The 20,000-nt window shown below is 43.7% G+C and overlaps 1 protein-coding gene across 1 annotated transcript in view; it reads left to right on the forward strand.

The window, feature by feature from the left end:
- The first annotated feature begins 12,531 nt into the window (after positions 1 to 12,531).
- The window catches only part of LOC106882542 (uncharacterized), a 17,524-nt gene continuing 10,055 nt past the window's right edge, over positions 12,532 to 20,000 (forward strand). The window contains exons 1-6 of the mRNA XM_014933258.3: positions 12,532 to 12,671; positions 14,526 to 14,736; positions 15,602 to 16,726; positions 17,605 to 17,692; positions 18,514 to 18,605; positions 19,341 to 19,562. Coding sequence (XP_014788744.1) covers positions 14,526 to 14,736; positions 15,602 to 16,726; positions 17,605 to 17,692; positions 18,514 to 18,605; positions 19,341 to 19,562 — 1,738 coding nt within the window. The 5' untranslated portion in view covers positions 12,532 to 12,671. The remainder of the gene's footprint in view (positions 12,672 to 14,525; positions 14,737 to 15,601; positions 16,727 to 17,604; positions 17,693 to 18,513; positions 18,606 to 19,340; positions 19,563 to 20,000) is intronic.

Here is a 20,000-nt window from a genome sequence, read left to right on the forward strand (position 1 = left end):
TTGTTCATCAATTAGAGACCGAATAGTGGCTCTGTCACCGCGTTGCGCCTCCGCCACCCGGGCTTCTCGCGCAGCTTCGATCCCTTCGTTCCTTAAGGCACGCATTTTAGCTCTGACGACGCAACCTTCGTGTTTGGCGTTGAGGTGTTGGTCGAGGGCCATCCTCGCTGCCAAAACGTTGGTTGCGCTGCCAGTTGTAAGTGCCTCTTCTAGTTTCTTGACTAAGTCTCCCTCTATTCTATTTCGATCTATCGCTAGTTCTTTACTAAACCTAATAGATTCCGATTTAATTGCTATTTTCAGGGCAAACCACCATCGGTTGTTAACGATGGCTCCTGTTAACGCCCTCTTAATTAATTCGTTAATCCGGTTCCTGTAAACTTGCCGCGCTAAGAGCGAAGCGTTCAGTTTCCAGTAACCGGGACCCTGCCTATGTGTTTTATCTAAGTCGAGCGTACACGTCACAAATTTGTGATCCGTGTAGCTGACTATTTTAAATTGTGGACATCCTACACTAACTCTATCCGCTGTCCTACATAGAACTCTATCTAGATACGATCTCGACGATCCGACGCGGTTTGTCCAAGTCCACGTTGGCACGTTCGGATAGTCGAGTCGGAACCTGTCAGACAAATGGAAACGTCTGAGCAGGTCTTTAAGGCACTTACATCCCCTTCTACTCCTATCCATTCCCACATAGTCTAGATGCGTGTCCAAGGTAGCGTTCCAGTCCCCTACTAATAGTAAAGGTCTTGACGTTCCCAGGAAAAACTCTAGACGTCTAAAGAAATCCGCCCGACCCGTTAAGGACGGTGCATACACTGCCATCAGACGGAAAGCACATCCGTTTGTACCATCGACGTCCACGACAACCAGCCTACCCTCCGGGTCTAGGAATATTGGCCTTACTTTTAGGTTCAGACTCTTTCGAAAAAACACCGCGGTACCACCACCACCCATGTTTGGCAGACAGGGAGAAAAATAAATGTCGAATTGTCCGCCAAACATGGACTTGAGGGTCCGCGGGTTACTGAGTCTGGTTTCACTGATAGCTATTATTTCTATGTTCTGTGACCTGATGTCATTTAGAAGATATCCTTGCTTCCAAGCTGACGCCAAGCCACGTACATTTACACAACCTATTTTAAGCATAATTTAGTCGAAAAGTGTAAAGAGTCGAGAGAGAAGGTTACTTACTCATTTCGACAGTTTTACACTGTTCCTCCTTAGAAGTGTCTATGAGTAAGTCTTTGTATAATTTTTTAGAGAGGTATTTTTGGAAACCCCCTACCGCATTTGGATAGAGGGATTTGAGTGTGTGGTGCTGTGTTGGTGTCAAATGTAATATTTTTATATGTTCTGGTGGTGTTGTTCTTGGATGATTGTTTGTTTTCATGTCATCTTCACATATGTTTGTGTGATATGCAATATACTCCATTAATTTTATGTCTTTTGTGTTTATGGCCGAGAGCATTGTATGCGTTTTTGTGGTGTTGGTGTTGGTGTTAGTTTGGTTTTGTAAGGGGCTTTCAGGGTTTGTGTACCTCCCTGCTTTGCTTGTGCTTGGTTTTGTCTTTTTTAATCTTTTTCTCTTACCCCCTGTGGCTATCTGCCATTCCACTGGACTGTCATCGTTTGACGAAAAGTCCGACAGATCAGAGGGGGGTAAGGGCAAGGCATCAGGTTCTATGCCTGTATTGTGTGGTGTGTGTGTTGTTGGGGATTTAGGTTTTGCATTTGTTTTTTCTTCGTTGATGTTTGTTTTCTTCGTTGTTGTTCTTGGTATTGGTGTTGGTCTATCTTTTGATGTTGGTGGTGGTGTTGTTTCCCTAATTGGTTTTGGTGTTGGAGTTGATTGTGGTGGTGTTTTTTCTTTTCTTGGTGTTGATGGTGATGTCGTTTGGTTTACTTTGTTGATGATCACTTGTGGGTTTGGTGGTGTTGGTAGCAAAGGTTGTTTTTTATTTATTTTTTGTTTTGGTTGTAACTGTTCTTGTTTCTTTTTTTGTGCCAAAACGCACTTTGAAATTAGGTGTTCTTGGCTTCCGCAGAGGTAGCAAAGCGGTTTTTTACCCTCCGCCACCACATAGAGGCTTTGTCCATTTTCCAAGTGAATCACATTCGGCAACTTTTCCAGTGAATCTTGATCCATCTGGATCAAAATTTCAATGCTTTTTCCGGTCCAGCTGTTATTATGAACAACAGTGGTTTCTAACACATTTATTGTTTTCAAATGAAAACATATCGCCGAAGTAATCCACTTGGACTCAATTTCCGGAGGGACATTATTTATTTTTATTCTACTCACTCTCTGTCCCATGTAGTATGGGACCATGATTAGTTCATCATTTTGTAAGGCTTCCATACTATACAATTTCGCCTCTTCTTCATTATTGAAACGAAATTGTACTGTATTAAATTGCAAACCCCAGTTTATATATTCTTTAATTTTCATGATTTTTTTGGCACATTTCTCAATTTCTGTTTTTGTAATTGGATTTGTTAATTTTTTACTTTTTCTTATTATTTTGTAAATGATGGTTCTTTTTTCCACGTCTTCTCTCACTTCTTTTGGGGTATGTAAAATTAAATTTTGTCCGGACGTAGAAAAAAGGGACCTGGTCTCTATAAGTTCTTTGTTTGTAAAATGTAAAGTTTCTTTTTTTTGTTTTAGCATGTCTGCAAAGTTTTTGTTGTTGTTGTTGGTGGTGGTGGTGGTGGTTGTGGTGTTGTGGCTTCTGTTCATTTTTCCTTCCTCTCTTTCGCTTGCTGTTTGTGAAGAGAGTAAAGGTTGAGTTGAACTGTTGCTGCTGCTGCTGCTACTTTTGTTGTTGTTGTTATCGTTGTTGTTGGTGGTGGTGATGATGGCGTCAGCAGCAAAGGTGCTTACATCAGAGATATTTGTGACGGTTTTTACGCATGGTTTTGTAACCTTGGTTACAGTTTTGTTTTTGTTGTTGGTGTTGTTGGTGGTGACAGGGCTTTTAACAGTATCGATGACGTTGACAGCTTTGACTTTAGAATCTGTTGCTTCATTCTTTTTCTCGATGTCTGTTATTGTTTTGGTGTGTGTGCGCGTGCATGATTTATTTTTTTGTTCTCCTAGCGTCTCAAGTCTAGGAAAATGTTCGTTCATTAAAGTTTCTGTCCAGCGTTCTATGACTATGTTTCTCGACATTTTTCAATGTCGAGAAGAAAATATATAATTTTAAAAAGGTTGAAACTGCCCCTAAAGGGCCAATTCCTACCTTGAAAACACAATAAAAAGAAAGTTTGGTGCTTCACACACCTTATATACAAAAATTCCAACAAAATATGGGCAATAAAAGGTCAAATAAACGTTTACCTTCGCAGCCGATGTGACAGCACGTCCGTGAGAAGAGATAGATAGATAGATAGATAGATAGATAGATAGATAGATAGATAGATAGATAGAGAGATAGATAGAGAGATAGATAGATAGATAGATAGATAGATAGATAGATAGATAGATAGATAGATAGATAGATAGATAGATAGATAGATAGATAGATAGATAGATAGATAGAGAGATAGATAGATAGATAGATAGATAGATAGATAGATAGATAGATAGATAGATAGATAGATAGATAGATAGATAGATAGATAGATAGATAGATAGATAGATAGATAGATAGATAGATAGAGAGATAGATAGAGAGATAGATAGATAGATAGATAGATAGATAGATAGATAGATAGATAGATAGATAGATAGATAGATAGATAGATAGATAGAGAGATACATTTCTTTTATTAGCCACACAGGGCTCAACGAAGATGGGACAAATACAATGTAGAGCTTTTCTTTTTGGGAGGGGGAAGGAAGGAAAAAAAAAAAAAAAAAAAAAAAAAAAAAAAAGAAATTGGTGGTGTCGATCAAAAGGGATCGTAGGAAGGGAAAAAGGGGCAGTTCGATCAAAAGGGATCGAAAAAAAAGAAAAGGAAAGGCCGATCAATAGGGATCGTGTATCACACAGTAATGTTCTCGTGTAAAAAGAGGGGAGGACAGTTTAGGTTTAGCCGTGGAAGGAAAAGCCCACGGAAAAGACCACGGTAACCTTGGTCAATATTCTCATTGAAGAAACTATAACAGTAAGTGACTCTCTTTTGCCTTTTTGTTTTATTTTTTTTTTTTCTTGTTCATAGGGTTATGCTCAAGATGGCTCCGTCGTTCACACGTGCCATCCTTGCTACATTCACCCATCTTTTTTTGAAGCATTCACTAGACAAGACTTCCCTTTCTACTCTCAACTTCCTCTTCAGGTGATACTTGAAGAAGTTGATGAGAGATTGCCCAGAGAGGAAAGTCTTTGTCTCTAGACCTTTCAGACGCGTCCACCATACACATTCTTTCGCCATAGCCACAAGTACGATGAAAATAGCTCTTCCTTCCCGTTTAAAGGAAGGAGGCGCGACAATATTCACGATAGACTCGGCTGATAGACCGACTCGTCCCACACGCGATAGCAGTTGTTCGACGTAAGCCCACAGCTCGGAAATGGTGGGACACTGTACGAGTGCGTGCAGAACGGTTTCGTCGCTCTGCCGGCATCTCGGACAGGTCGGCCCCGTGTTTCTCGAGCCATGCCTGTAGAGCTTATCCCGAACGGGTAGTGCTTCTCGATAGCACTGCCAGGCCAGGGATCTCTGGAAGTTGTCCATAGGTCCCGGCCCGAAGGTCGTCTTAAACAGGCGAGTCAGGTATTCCTCGTCGACGCCCAGGTTCGCCCCGAGATCGTCGTCGTACCTTCCCTCCACTAATCCACTATAGAATGCGTTAGTTGTGATGCAGTCGCTCAAGGTTGACCCGGGTTGTTGGAGTTGCCGAAGAGCAGCGCGACACTCGCGGTGCCATTCGCCCTTCCTCGGCCTCTTCTTGATCCATGACTGCAGTTCGGTCATGGAGACGAGCTGCGGGAAAGCGCGCCGCACAAACGGTGACCACACCTGTTCACCGCTGTCTACGTAGAGCCGGAGATGTCGCAGTCTCAGCGCGTGTCTGCGCATCATCAACCACGGCATGCCCAGTCCTCCTTTTAACGGGTGTTGGCAGCAAACGGATCGCCTAACCATCGGAACGCTTCCTTTCCACAAGAAGCGGAAGAGGATGCGCTCCAGTTTGGTGATGGTAGGGTCGGGACAAGGAACGACGGTCAGGCGGTAGTAGATGACGGACGCGATGTACGTGTTCGCCACCTCCGCCCGACCTTTCAGGGAAAGCTTCCTCTCGGCCCATTGCCGGGCTAGAGTGGCCACCCTTCTCGTTATCTCGTCCCAGTTCTTCTCCGTTTGGAGGTCTGGACCAAACCAGACCCCGAGCATCTCAACCGGACCGTCAGTCCAACGTCCCACGACGGAGGCGCTACTTGACGGCATGGGGTTGCTTCTCCAGGTGCCGAGCCGCAAGCCCACTGACTTATCCCGGTTGATTTTCGCTCCCGTTACCGCTTCGTAGTCTCTCAGTGTCTCGCCGACAAGCTCGATGTGCTTTTGGCTAGACACTATGACGGTGACGTCGTCCGCGTATGCCGACACGCTCGTCCCGCATCCCAACTCTCGCGGGATGCCCCTCAGCGTCGCCAGCTTCCGCAGTAGTGGCTCGAGAGTCAACACGTACAGAAGCGACGAGAGGGGGCATCCCTGACGGACCGAACGTGCAATGTCGAAGGGTCTTGATAGATGCCCATTGACGCGAACTACCGAACGGATGCCTCTGTACAAGGCAGCCATCCAGCCGCGGAAAATGGGACGGAAGCCGGCTGCTATGAGGACAGCCTCCAAGTATTGATGGTCTACCCTATCGAAAGCTTTCGATTGATCTAAATTGATCAGGGCCCCACCCATGCCAGGTTCCTTAACTACCCTCTCTATGATGTAGCGCATCAGATGGAGGTTGTCATGGATGCTCCTGCCCGGCACCGCGCACGTTTGCGCCTTGCCGATCAGTTTCTCGATGACAAGCGCCAACCGCTTGGCTAACACCTTGGCCAAAATTTTCAAGTCTGCATTGAGCAGAGTGATGGGCCTAAAGTTATCTATGACGTCCCCCTTGTTTGGATCTTTCTTCAGCAGCGTTACGGCTCCTCGACTCACAAAACCGGGAATGCTCCCGTTTTGCTGCCAGTTGCAGTACACCGCCACCAAGACGTCTCCAAACAAGTCTGGCTTACAGTTGTAAAGCTCGTAGGGCAGACCATCCAAACCCGGGGATTTGTCCCTCGAGCATCCCGCCATCGCGTCCCTCACTTCCGCCGCCGTGATGGCACCTTCGCAGCACTCCGCCTCTCTTGCCGAGAGTCGTGGCAGGCTGTGCAGGTAGGCACTGAAGTCCACCCTGCGTTCTCGCTCGCCATTCGTCCCAAACAGTCGAGCAAAGTGCCGCTGAAAGGCCTCACACATTTTGCTTGGCTCGAGCAGTTCGCGCCCCTGTTCGTCCACCAGAGACCGAATGGTGGCTTTGTTGCCCTGTTGCGCCTCCGCCACCCGGGCCTCTCGTGCGGCTCCAACACCTTCGTTTCTTAGAGCACGCATCCTAGCCCTGACAACGCACCCTTCGTGTTTGGCGTTGAAGTGTTGGTCAAGGGCCAACCTCGCCGCCAAAACGTCGGATGCGATGCCACTTCTAATTGCCTCTTCTAGCTTCTTAACTAGTTCACCCTCTACTCTGTTTCTGTCTATGGCTAGTGATTTGCTATACCTAACCGCTTCTGCTTTTATTGCTCTCTTGAGGGCAAACCACCATTTGTTATTGATGATGGCTCCTGTCAAAGCCCTCTTTACTAACGTGCTAATCCGGTCTCTGAAAACTGGTCTCGACGGGAAAGACGCGTTTAGTTTCCAGTAACCGGAGCCCTGCCTATGTGTCTTATCTAAGTCTAGCGTACACGTCACAAGTTTGTGATCCGTGTAGCTGACTATGTGAAATTGTGGACACCCTATGCTATCTCTATCTACTCTCCTACACAGTATTCTATCTAGATACGATCTCGACGACCCGATGCGGTTTGTCCATGTCCACATTGGCGCATTCGGGTAATCGAGTCGGTACCTGTCAGACAGTTGAAAGCGTCTGAGCAGGTCTTTGAGGCATTTGCATCCCCGTCTATTCCTATCTCTGCCAACATAGTCTAGATGCGTGTCCAAGGTAGCATTCCAATCCCCCACTAAAAGTAAAGGACGAGACGTTCCTAGGAATACTTCTAGACGTCGAAAGAAATCCGGCCTACCTGTTAAAGGTGGTGCGTATACTGATATGAGTCGAAAAGCACACCCATCGCTGCCATCGACATCCAGAACAACCAATCTACCCTCCGGGTCTATGAATACTGTCTTTACTTCGAGATCCAGACTCTTGCGAAAGAGTACCGCCGTGCCACTACCGCCCATTCTCGGCAGACAGGGAGAAAAATAAATGTTAAACTGTCTGCCAAACATGGACGATAGGGCCCGCGTATCATGGAGTCTGGTCTCGCTTATGGCTATGATTTCTAGTTTATGTGACTTTATGTCATTTAGGAGGTACCCTTGTTTCCAAGGGGACCCCAAGCCACGCGCATTTACACAACCAATCTTGAGCATCATTTTGATTTGAGTGTTAAAGTTTTATAAAGAGAGTCACTTACCGTTTGAGAGTTTTTGTGTCTCCTCCTTCGGGTTTTCTTCGAGGAGATCACTATATAGTTTTTTCGCCAGGTATTTTTGGCATTTGCCAACTGCCTTTGGAAAAATAGATTTTAGTGTGTGGTGCAGGGTTGGTGTTATGTGTAGTATTTTGATGTGTTCTGGCGGTGTTGTGTATGGGTGGTTGCTGGTTTTTATGTCTTCGTTTGTTATGTTTGTTTTTGTGTTGATGTATTCCATCAACTCTGAGTTTTTTGTGTTGATGGCAGTGAGCATTGTGTGTGTACTTGCTTTTGGGGTTTTGTTGCTTGTGTTGTAGTTGTGTGTGCTTGTGTTGGTGTCTGGAGTGTTTTCGGGAGTTGTGTATCTCCCTGCTTTGTTTGTGTTTGCTTTTCTTTTCTTGCTCCTCTTCCTCCTTCCTTTCTGGGCTATTTGCCATTCCTCATTACTTTCATCTTCCGACGAAGGTTCTGAGGAATCGGAAGGGGGTAGGGGCAAATTGTGAGCGTCTGTGTGTGCTTGTGTGAGTGGTTGTGTTGCTGTTTTTGTTGGTGCTGATGGCTTGTTATTTGTGTGAGGTGTGTGTGATGTGGGGGAGGGGGAAACAGTCTTGGAATTTTCTTTCTTTTCCCCTGCTTCCTCACTTGTTGTTTTTGCAGATGCTGTTGTCTTCTCAGTTGCCAGTGTTGCTTGTGTTTCTCTTGTTTTGATTGTTGATGGTGGTGTTGGTAGTAGGGTTTTTTTTCCGGGTTTTGGTGGTTGCCCTTGTTGCTTTTTTTGGTTGGCGGCGGTTGGGCAACTGTCCTTGAGGTGTGCCTCGCTGCCGCATACATAACAACGTGGCCGCCTTCCTTCCACCACTACATATAACTTGTGGTCCTTTGCCAGTTGGATGTGTGTGGGGATCTTTTGGCACTCCTCTTCAGTGATATGGAGGAGGACTTCGACTTTTTTTCCCCCTTCCCAGTTTTTCTCCTCTGCAGTAGCAATTTCTAATATATTTGCCTCCTCCATTTCGAGGCATATAGAACCTACTATCCACTGGGTTTCCACTTGTGAAGGGACATTCTTTACTGTCACCTTCGTCACTCTCTGTCCAAGATAACTCGGTATCATCACCAAGTCATCTGTGTGGAGAGAGAGTGTTGAAAATTCCTTCGCTAACTGTTCGCTCTTAAAGCGTACTAGGACCGTGGCAAATTTTCGTCCCCAAGTAACATGACTTTGAAAGGGCCATATCGGTTTGAGACAAATCTCAATTTTTTGGGTGGAGAAACTCTCCGGTCGCTTCGTTTTCTTGTTGATAAGTCTGTATGATATGTGCTTCTTGTTTGTATTTTCAATAATTGCTTTTGGTATGTGTATTTGTACAGTGTCACCTTCTTTCGTGAGAAGGGATTTTGTGTCATTGATTTGTTTTTGGGTGAATGTTAATATTGTTCTTTTTTCTTTTGTTGCATCGGCAAAATTTGTTTTTGTGATGCTGGCAGATATGTTGTTTGTGGCGTTTGTGGTGTTGTTTATCTTGTTCGTCTTGTAGTTGTTGATGGTGGTATTGACAGTGGTGTTGGTACTGCCAGGTTCAAAGGTGGTGGTAGTGGCGGCAGAGTTTGTCGAAGTAGTGGTGGTGTTGGTGTTGAAGGTCGGTGTCCTGTTGTTGTTGCTGTTGTTATTGTCACTGGTAGTAGCAGTGGTGAGGACAGTGGTCGTGTTAGCAAGGACATTTGTGTCGTTGTCGTTGTTGTTGCTGTTGTTGTTGTTGTCTTTGTCGTTGTTGTTGTTGTTGTCACTGGTGACGGTGGCAGGCAAGACTGCTGTAGCAGCAGAGTTTGTACACGTGATGGTGGTAGTGGTGGTGGTTGAGGCAGCAGCAGTTGACTCAGAATCATTGCTCTTCTTCATCACTTGTCTGCGTTCATGCGGAACGGCATTAAGTGTTTTCGCCTCTGGCATTAGGAGCGGGAAGTCGGCCTCGTTGAAAACCTTAGCCATATTCGTTTTAAAGAATATGGCTAGGAACGAGGAAGATATGTTTGAATTTTTGGAAATAAGGCTCTAAATAGAGCTATTTCCGATTTGAAAAATATATGTTCACGAAGTATTTTGTGTTATACACAACTTATACAAAATTTTAAAACAAAATAGGTCTTTTAAGAGGTGAAAAATGCAACTTACATGGGAGCCGATGTGTCTACCGTCCGTCCATGATGATAGATAGATAGATAGATAGATAGACAGATAGACAGATAGATAGATAGATAGATAGATAGATAGATAGATAGATAGATAGATAGATAGATAGATAGATAGATAGATAGATAGATAGATAGATAGATAGATAGATAGATAGAGAGATAGATAGATTTATAAGTCACACAGGGCCGAACACAGAGGGGACAATACAATGTAGAATTTTTCTTTTCGAAAACGATTAAAAGGGATCGAAAACGTTTTCGGACGTGTACACAAGGAAATAGCAAATGCGCCGTTTTTAACAATTAGATTTCCCAGAAGCGGGAGTAAATATAACATTAACTAGATTTAACCGTGGAAAAAAAACCTACGAAAAAGAACTACGATAACCTCGGGAAAAAATATCTTAACATGAGAGCAAAGCGTTCTTTCTCTCTTTGTTTTATAGCATCATGCTCAAGGTGGCTCCGTCATTCATGCGTACCATCCTTGCCACATTCACCCACCTTTTGTTAAACCTTTCATTAGATGAAACTTCCCTCTCTATTCTCACATTTCTTTTCAAGTGATATTTGAAATAATTGATGAGAGGTTGGCCAAGAAGGAAAGTGTTTGTCTCTAAACCTTTCAAACGAGTCCATCATACACAGTCTTTCGCCATAGCCACCAGTCCAATGAAAACTGCCTTGCCTTCCCGGTTAAAGGAAGGTGGCGGGGCAATATTCCCGATAGACTCGGCTGACAACTGAATTCTTCCTACACGTGACAGCGGCCATTCAACATAAGCCCACAGGTCTGAAATATTTGGACATCTGAAATATTTGGACATCTGAAATATTTGGTCGAGTGCGTACAGAAGGGTTTCGTCGCTCTAACCGCATCTCGGGCAGGTCGATCCGGTGTTTCTTGAACCGTGTCTGTAGACCTTATCTCGAACGGGCAATGCTTCCCGATAGCACTGCCAGGCCAGGGATCTCTGGAAATTGTCCATAGGTCCTGGCCCGATTGTGGTCCTGAAGAGGCGGGTCTTCCCAAGAACGTCGTCGTACCTCACCCACACCAATCCTCTATAGAATGCCTTCGTGGAATTGAAGTCGCACGAGTCTGGTCCCTGACGGCAGAGCTGCTGGATAGCATGGCGACACTCGCGGTGCCATTCGCCCAGCCTCGGTCTCTGCTTGATCCATGATTGCAGTTCGGTCAACGAGACGAGCTGCGGGAAGGCGCGTCCCACAAACGGCGGCCACCCCTGTTTACCTTCGTCTATGAAACGCTGGAGATGTCGCAGTCTCAGCGCATGTCTGTGTACCATCAACCACGGCATACCCAGCCCTCCATTTAGCGGATGTTGGCAGCAAATGGATCGCCTGACCATCGGAACGCTTCCCTTCCACAAGAAGCGGAAGAGTATGCGTTCCAGTTGCGTGATCGTAGGATCAGAACAAGATACGATGGCCAGACGGTAGTAGATGACGGTTGCGATGCACGCATTCTCCACCTCAGCCCGACCCTTTTAGAGATAGCTTCCTCTAGGCTCATTGCTGGGTGAGAGTGGCCACCCTACTCGTTATCTCATCCCAGTTCTGCTCCATTTGGGACGAGATAAGATAGATAGATAGATAGATAGATATATAGATAGATAGATAGGAAAGTGACGGGACGCCGGTCCGTCACAGGTGAAATGCTAGATGCAGGAAGCAAGAGTGAGAGAAAGTTGTGGCGGAAGAGTCAACAGAAGTCCGCCATTACATTCTGAAAGAACCGCGTGGAGCTAAGGTGTTTCGCTCATAAACACACACATCGCCCAGTCTGAGATTCGAACCCGCGATCCCTCGACCGCGAGTCTGCTCGTCTAAACACTAGGCCATGTGCCTCCACAACTAACAGTAATTAGGGCGTTAATTACTAAGCATGGTTGTGTGGTGAGAAGTTTGCTTCGCAACCGCATGGTTCCGGGTTCAGAATCATTGCATGGCACCTTTGGCTAGTGTCTTCTGCTACAACCCTGGCCGAGCGAAGCCTTGTGAGTTGATTTGGTGGACGGAAACGGAAAGAAGCCTATTGTGTGTGTGTGTGTGTGTGTGTGTGTGTGTGTGTGTGTGTGTGTGTGTGTGTGTGTGTGTGTGTGTGTGTGTGTGTGTGTGTGTCCGTGTCTATCACCGCTTGACAACAAGTGTTGGTGTGTTTATGTCTCTGTAACTTAGCGGGTCATCAAAAGAGACTAATAGAATAAATACCAGGCTTTAAAAAAAAAAAATCCGGGGTCGATTTGTTCGATCAGATGTCTTCAAGGCGGTGCTCCAGCATGGCCGCAGTCTAAATGCCTGAAACAGCACACGTTACAATTTTGTAAACATTCAGTGATTCTAAGTAATGAGGGAACCTGTGATTACTGAGACTAATTAAGCTGATTAAGTTTAATTGGATATTTTACAAACAATAATAGATCGTAGATCTCAATTTTTGTAGACATTCGAGGACCCAGGCGTGTTGTTTCTATGTAGTCCGTTCCGTTTTGTAGCGGAGGTCGTTATTTATTTCGATACCACGACCACACCTAAAACATAAATGTAAATAAATAGACCCAATCTGAGCAAGCCGATGTTATTTGAGGGATTTTTAGCTGCAGTTTCTAGTAGTCTGAAGAACCACGTACAGGCCCCCCCCCCTTGCTATTCTTTACCCTTTCTGTTATTCAGGTGTTCCATTCCATTCAAAAAACAGCGTTCAAAGCGAGAAATTTAATTGGTTCGTTTCACTAACGGAACCCATTTCCACCTTTTCCACTCACCCCGTTGCTATGACACCGTACCAGACGCTTGTTTTCTAACAAGGTAAGAAGACTCAACTGTTTTGTCTCCACATTATCATCTCTCACTCTCTCTCTCTCTCTCTCTCTCTCTCTCTCTTTCTTTCTCTTTCTCTCTCTCACGCTTTCTCTCTCTCTCTCTCTTTCTCTCTCTGTCTCTCATCTCACATTTAATAATTCAACTGCCATTTTATTTGTTTTATCAACTTTTAAACACTCCGTGTTTCCTTCAGACACTTTCACCTCGTTTTAATTTTCTTTTCAAATATCTCCTGTTTTGTTAATGGCGTTCGGGGTTCAAATATTGACTTGGTTCACTTCACTTTTCTTGGTTTGATTCAAGGAACTGGTATAATATAATGCGGGGAGGTGTGCAAAAAGGGCAATTTCGTCCCCCCTACAGTCCCCTCTCAGCCCTCCGTCCAATGGAATTAGAGGCTTTCTGTCACTATCAAACATCGCACCCCCACACCCACCCACACACACACACACACACACACAAAGACATATGGAAAATACATACACATATTTATTACTATACATAAGTACGTACGTACATACATACATACATAAATACATACATATATACATGCATACGTATGTATCTGTTTGTGTCTATGTTCATAAGTGGGTACTTAAACATGCATACGTATAAATGCGTAAATACGTATATGTTTCATTATCATTTACTGTACGTTTCTCATGCTGGCATGGGTTGGATGGTTTGACAGGACCCGATGAGCGTCAGGGCCCTATCATGCTCCAGTGTCTGCTTTGGCATGGTTTCTACAACTGGCTGCTCTGCCTGATGCCAATCTCTTTACAGAGTGGAGTAGGTGCGTTTTTCAAGCCACTGGCACGAGTGAGGTCGCCATGTGACTATATATAGTTAAACTTAAACACACACAGAGGCACATGCGTACACATATATGTATGTGTGTCATATAACTTGCAAGACAGAAAAGAAGAGGCAAAAAGAAAAGGGGAAAAACTCCCATTTGTAAGAGGAAGTATTTGCAAGGAGAAGGTGACGGTGGGGCTAGTAGAGTCAGTGGTTGTGCTGTGTGTTTGTGAGAATGTCAGCTGCAATAGCGTGATGTCTGTTTTATTTGTTATTGTTATTATTATTATAGCTTATTCAGTGGTGGTTTTGTAGTTTTAAAAAGACAACCCTGTAATACAATAACTCACATATAGACAAGGAATCTGTTTGTCTACTTTTAGCTCTTCTGACAACCTGTTGTTTATCCTATCATCATCACATGATGCTATTCTCTGGATTAACACAGCCTTGAATTTCAAAGCAACTATTGACCACACTGCCACTTGACTTAATACTCAAACATGACAGCCAGTTGTTATCCCTGCTCTCACATGACACATTCACTGGACCAATACAGATTTGACTTTTTGATGTAATTAACATTCATATAGTCACATGATCCTCTGACCCTGCGTCCAAACACCATAAAATTGAGCAAATTTTCAAAACCTTTGTCAGAATCAAGATAAATTATATAGCACATGTGCCGGTGGCACATGAAAAATAACATTCGAACGTGGTCATTGCCAGTGCCGCCAGACTGGCTCCCATGCAGGTAGCACATAAAAACACCTTTTGAGCATGGTCATTGCCAGAAGTGCCTGACTGGCCCTCATGCCGGTGGCACGTAAAAGCACCAACTACACTCTCGGAGTGGTTGGTGTTAGGAAGGGCATCCAGATCAGATTGAGCTTGGTGCAGCCTCCTGATTCACCAGTTCTCAGTCAAACGGTCCAACCCATGCCAGCATGGAAAGTGGATGTTAAACAACAATGATGATATATATATGTATGTATATGATGATAGACTTGTATCTGTTTTTTTCATTCTCTTCAGATGCCCACCACCATTAAAATATCTGCTGATGACATCACAACTGCTACAACCAACACCAACACCAGTGCCACCCCCCACAACAACAACAACAACAGCAACTCTACAGAACTGCCACCTTCTCTCAGCCAATCCAATTCTGATGCTAACAACATAGTTTCTACAAAACCAGGAGCAGGAATTGCTGAAGATTCTGTTTTTGAAACAGAAAATGGTAAATGATTTTGTTTTCCATCAAAATTTACAGAGTTTGTGATATTTCTAAATTAATGACGTTTGTTGTTGATTGGTTAATTGGCATTCAGTTCTTGTTAATGGTACCCTACGGTGTCCATGTAAGAGTAAAATGTCAGTAGTGCATGTGGGGACAGGTACTGGACTGTGTCTGTGGTAAATAGGGACCACTGGATGGTATAGTTCTCTGTATTGTATTAAGGATTTAAATACTTCACTCTCAACAGATTTTGGCTTCAAATTTTGGCACAATGCCAGTAAATTTGAGGGGAGGGGGAAGTCGATCACATCGACCCCAGTACTCAGTTGGTACTTATTTTACTGACCCCAAAAGGATGAAGGGCAAATCAACCTCAGCAGAGCTTGAACTCCAGACATAAAGACCAATGAAATGCAACAAAGCATTTTGCCAACCATTCTGCCAACTCACTCAGTCTTTTACTCTCAAAAGATATTAAAGTTATTTTGATCTCCAATTGATTCCAGTGATTTCCAGTGTTCTTTGTTTAGTGGCTCCAAACCTAGGGTCCGCAGAACACTGGTGGTCTGTGGTGGGGGGGGGGGATGAACTAAATTCAAAATTTCATATATATATATATATATATATATATATATATATATATATATATATATATAAAAGGATAAGCATATTAAAAGGGGTCCATGGGAAAACACATTTAAATAAAAGGGTTGGAAACCACTGGTTTATACCATTGATATGAAGTTGTTCTTTCTCTCTCTCTCTCTCTCTCTCTCTCTGTGTCTTTCTCTGTTTCTTTCTTTCTCTTGGTATTTATTATTCACTTACAGACAAGTATGTACTTACACATTCAAATTTATTTCAGATGAAACCACCAATCAGAGTGAATTTGCTGGAGATTGCTCCAAGACATTGGAATCTACTGAAGATTGTCCAGAGATGGTGGGAACCATTGGGGATTGTCCAAAGACAGTGGAAACTGTTGGGGATTGTCCAAAAATATTGGAAGATGTTTCAAAGACAGGAGAAGGTTTTGGAGATTGTCCAGAAATAGTGGAAGCTGTTGGAGATTGTTCCAAGACAATAGAAAAAGCTAAAGATTGTTTGAACTTGGTTGTATCTGCTGGAGATTGTTCAAACACAGTGGAATCCATGGCAAATTCTCTAGACACAATAGAATCTGTTGGAAATTGTTCAAAGACAATTGAACCTGTTGGGGATTGTCCAAAGATATTGGAAGATGTTGTAGATTGTCCAGAGACAATGGAATCTGTTGGAGATTGTTCCAAGACATTGGAAGATGCTAAAGATTGTTCAAACTCAGTTATATCTGCTGAGGATGTTTCAATAACAATGGAATCTATTGGAGAATCTCTGAAGACAGTTGAATCTACTGGAGTTTGTTCAAAGACTGTGGAAGCTGTTGGAGATTGTACAAAAATATTGGAAGCTGTTGGAAGTTGTCCAGAGATACTGGAATCTACTGGAGTTTGTTCAGAGACAGTGGAATCTGTTGAAGATTGTCCAAAGACATTGGACGATGTTAAAGTTTTTTCAAATGTAGACATATCTGCTGCAGACATTTCAAAGACAGAGGAATCTACTGGAGAATTTTTGAAGAAAGTGGAATCTACTGAAGATTGTTCCAACACAGTGGAATTTGTGGATGATTGTCCAAAGACAGTGGAATCTGTTGAAGATGGTTCAAAGACACTGGAAGTTGTTGAACATATTCCAAATAAAGTGGAAGCTGTTGAAGATATTTCAAAGACAGGAGAAAATCTTGGAGATGTTTCAAAAACTGTGGAAGATGCTGGAGATATTTCAAAGACAGCAGAAACTGTTGAAGATTCTTCAAAACTAGTAGAATCTGCTGAAGATGTTCCAAAAATAGTAGAAGATGCTGGAGATAGTTCAAAGACATTGGAATCTGAGACAGTGACTACAAATGGTTTGGATGGAAAACAGAAAGACAGTGCAAAAGACAATGGTAATTATTCCATTTTTAGTTAGTTCCTCCTAGCAGATTTAACTTCGGATATTGATGTGTGTTTGGCAAAGTTCTTTAATGTTGTAATGTCATTGAATGTTGATGGTATAACTCTTATGCTGTGCTGTTGGGATGTCATGGATTTTTTTTTAATTGTTGGGTCTGGAGGGAGTGGGATTGCCCGTAGCCTTTCAAGACCAGTGAGATTGATGCCATTAAGGTTTGTCTTAAACCTTTGTAAGTCAACCTTTGCAGAAGAGAGACACGAGCAAGGGGGGAATTCCAGGGGGATGGCTTATTCGGGAGGAAGGACTGGGATTTGTGATTAGTGCAGGGTCTGGTGGGTGGTTGGGAGGTGTGGAGATGAACACAACAAGTGGGATAGGAGGAGGAGTGGCAAGTGGGACAGAAATGCCTGAATGGAGAGTGTATGGGCCCAGCTTGTGCTGAGGAGAAGTGGTCAGTAATATAATTGTGCTAGAAAAGGAAGAGAATGGGGGAATGAAACTGGACCCTGGTGGACATCTCAGTTGATAGAATGAGGAACAGAAAGAGTTCCACCATGGAGGGTCTTGCCATCTGACAGAATGGGAGACAGATGCAGCCCTTAAGCAGGACGTTTTTAATAGACTTGCATGCTATAGCCAAAATCTTTGTTGATGCTGAGGGCAACATATTACTTTCACCAAATTCCTTCAAGACAAGAGCTTACTGGTGACACAGGAGAGTTGGTCAGATCTGGCTTGTTTTGGTATAACTGTGCTGTAGCAGCAGCTTCAGATGCTGGGGAATTGGGATGTGTAACAACTGTATAACTGTAGGTTGTGATGTCAATGACCATTGATGATATAACTGTGCTGTGGTGTTCATTGGTGTAGTTTCTGATGGAGAATGTAAGAAAGAAAAGAAAGAAGAACCATCACATGAGAAATCTGCTTTTGAAAAGGTGGATGATCGCTGGCCAAGGTAAGACCAAGTTCATATTTACAACACACACACACACACACACACACACACACACACATTTAATTGTAATGTTGTTTGCCACCCTACATCTTTCATCTTCCCCTCCCCTACTGATAATTACCACCAGCCACACCTCCACCCTTGTTCAGCCTCCCCTGCATTATCATCCCCCTCTCCTCCCACCTCTATCCTCTTTCTGGTCCTATAAACTCATCCACCCGCCCTTCCACCTCCTCTGTAGTCTCTCTCAGACTCACCTTTTTGGGTATAAGAGAATAGGCACCCTCATATATAATTTAGTTGTGGTGATGGTGGTGCAGTTGCCATGCATCTCTTCTCTAGCAACATGCCTCTGCTTGTCCCTCTGTCATACTTTAACCTTTCAACTCTCACCACAAAGCCACCTCCCTCCCTCCCCACCTCTCTCAGCTTTAGGGTCTTGTCTTGCAAGTTACTGAGCGACCTCATTAATGGTGGGGACATAGGGTGGGAGTGGGGGAGAAATCACTCAGAACTCTCTGCAAAATGGTTGGCATTTGGAAGGGAATCCAGCCATAGAAACCAAAGCAGACCCGGAAGCATGATGGTTCTGTGTGGCTCATTATTGGATCCTGTCAAACCGTCCAACCCATGCCAACATGGAAGGCAGACTTTATGTGATGATGATAATGATGATGGTGGTAGTGTTGATGATGATGTTGATGATGGTGATGGTAGTGGTGGTGGTGGTGGTGGTGGTGGTGGTGGTAGTGATGATGATGATGATATTACTGCCCACTGTACCCTGTTATATTAGTTTGCACCATTCTGTCACCCCACAGACTGACCAAGAAATTCCTCCGCCAACACTGCAAGGAGCACAAACTGTACCAAACACCTGAGCTTAACGATGTTCTTTACTTACACTTTAAAGGTGAGTCCGTTCTGTTGATGTTGGTCGAGAGGAAGAGAACTCTTTTTGGTGCGAAGGAGAGAGTTTCCCTACATTTGAGATGAATGTCTTCTGATGTTGATTCACTTTGGATACCTTGGGTGCTTTTAGCAGGATTGTGGGCCTTGTAATCCACCTGGCCCTTTGGTGCTTCCAGTAGGGTGGTTGGTCCAATTTGGCTCTAACTGTTGGCCTGTAGGTGTCTCTAGCGGGCAGCTGGATCCATCACACCTGAACAGGGTGGAAGATGCAGCACACTTGAGGGTCTGGCTGTGAAACTGATGTGACAGTCACATGACAGATTGTCCCACCAGCCAGGACAGCTTGACATGATGACTTGACCTACTAGAAATAACAGCTAAACCTCCCCCCTGCCATCTTAAAAAAAGGAAGGGCATATTGGATAAGTTTCAGATCCACTGAATAAAAGACTAGACTAGTCAGGACTGAAACACCTTTGTGTGTAAGGGCTGCTGACCCATGGCTAAACAACAACAACAACAATTACATGTTGTTGTACAGAATTAATTGTAGAAGAAACATTGTTTACATTTCTAATTGTTCCAAAGGAATTAATGATGTGAATTTTCTAATTAATTGGTAACATGGCTGCTTAGCAACTGTGAGATACAGGGTTTGGCTGTCATTTATTTGGTTTGTTGGTGTTTTGTATTCATCTAATTCCTGTGTCTGTCTGGGGTTTCTTCTCTTGTGCAGGTATTTATAAAATCGAGAATCTTGAAGAATATGTTGGCCTGAAGTGTCTTTGGTTAGAAAATAATGGACTCAATAAGATCGAGAACCTTGAGCATCAGGTCGAAATGAAGTGCCTCTATCTACAGCAGAATCTCATCTACAAGATTGAAAACTTGGAATCGATGCAGAAATTATCCAATTTAAATCTTTGCCACAACATGATTGAAACTGTTGAGAATTTGTGTGAGTTGCAGGTTCTGTGTTTCTCTCTTGGGAAATGGTACGAAGGGCAGATTGCTTATTATGACTTTGGGAAAATATTAGGAGTCAGCTAGTTTTATCTTGGGGGGAAAGGAAACTGTTTGAAACCCTGCCAACATGTTACCAATGTATCAGTAATCACACTTTGTTGGGGTCAGATTATAAGGGAGTGAATCTGCATAGGAAATAATGAAGTAGAGCTTTGAAAGGGGTCAGGTTATGTACTGTATCACCTACTGATGAATTAGGGTCTGGAAATGTGAGTGTCTGACATGAGTGGAGTTTGAGTAGAGGTTAATGGCTTTCTTTGGAAATTTGAGCGAGTTATTTGAGTGGAGTCTGTTGTAATATGGAAATTGAAGAGTGTGACTTGAGTAGAGTCTTTTTAGTGTGGACTTTAGTGTCTGTGGAAGCTGTTGA

Source organism: Octopus bimaculoides, chromosome 11, assembly GCF_046866305.1.
Source record: "Octopus bimaculoides isolate indiv1 chromosome 11, ASM4686630v1, whole genome shotgun sequence".
NCBI lineage: Eukaryota > Metazoa > Mollusca > Cephalopoda > Octopoda > Octopodidae > Octopus > Octopus bimaculoides.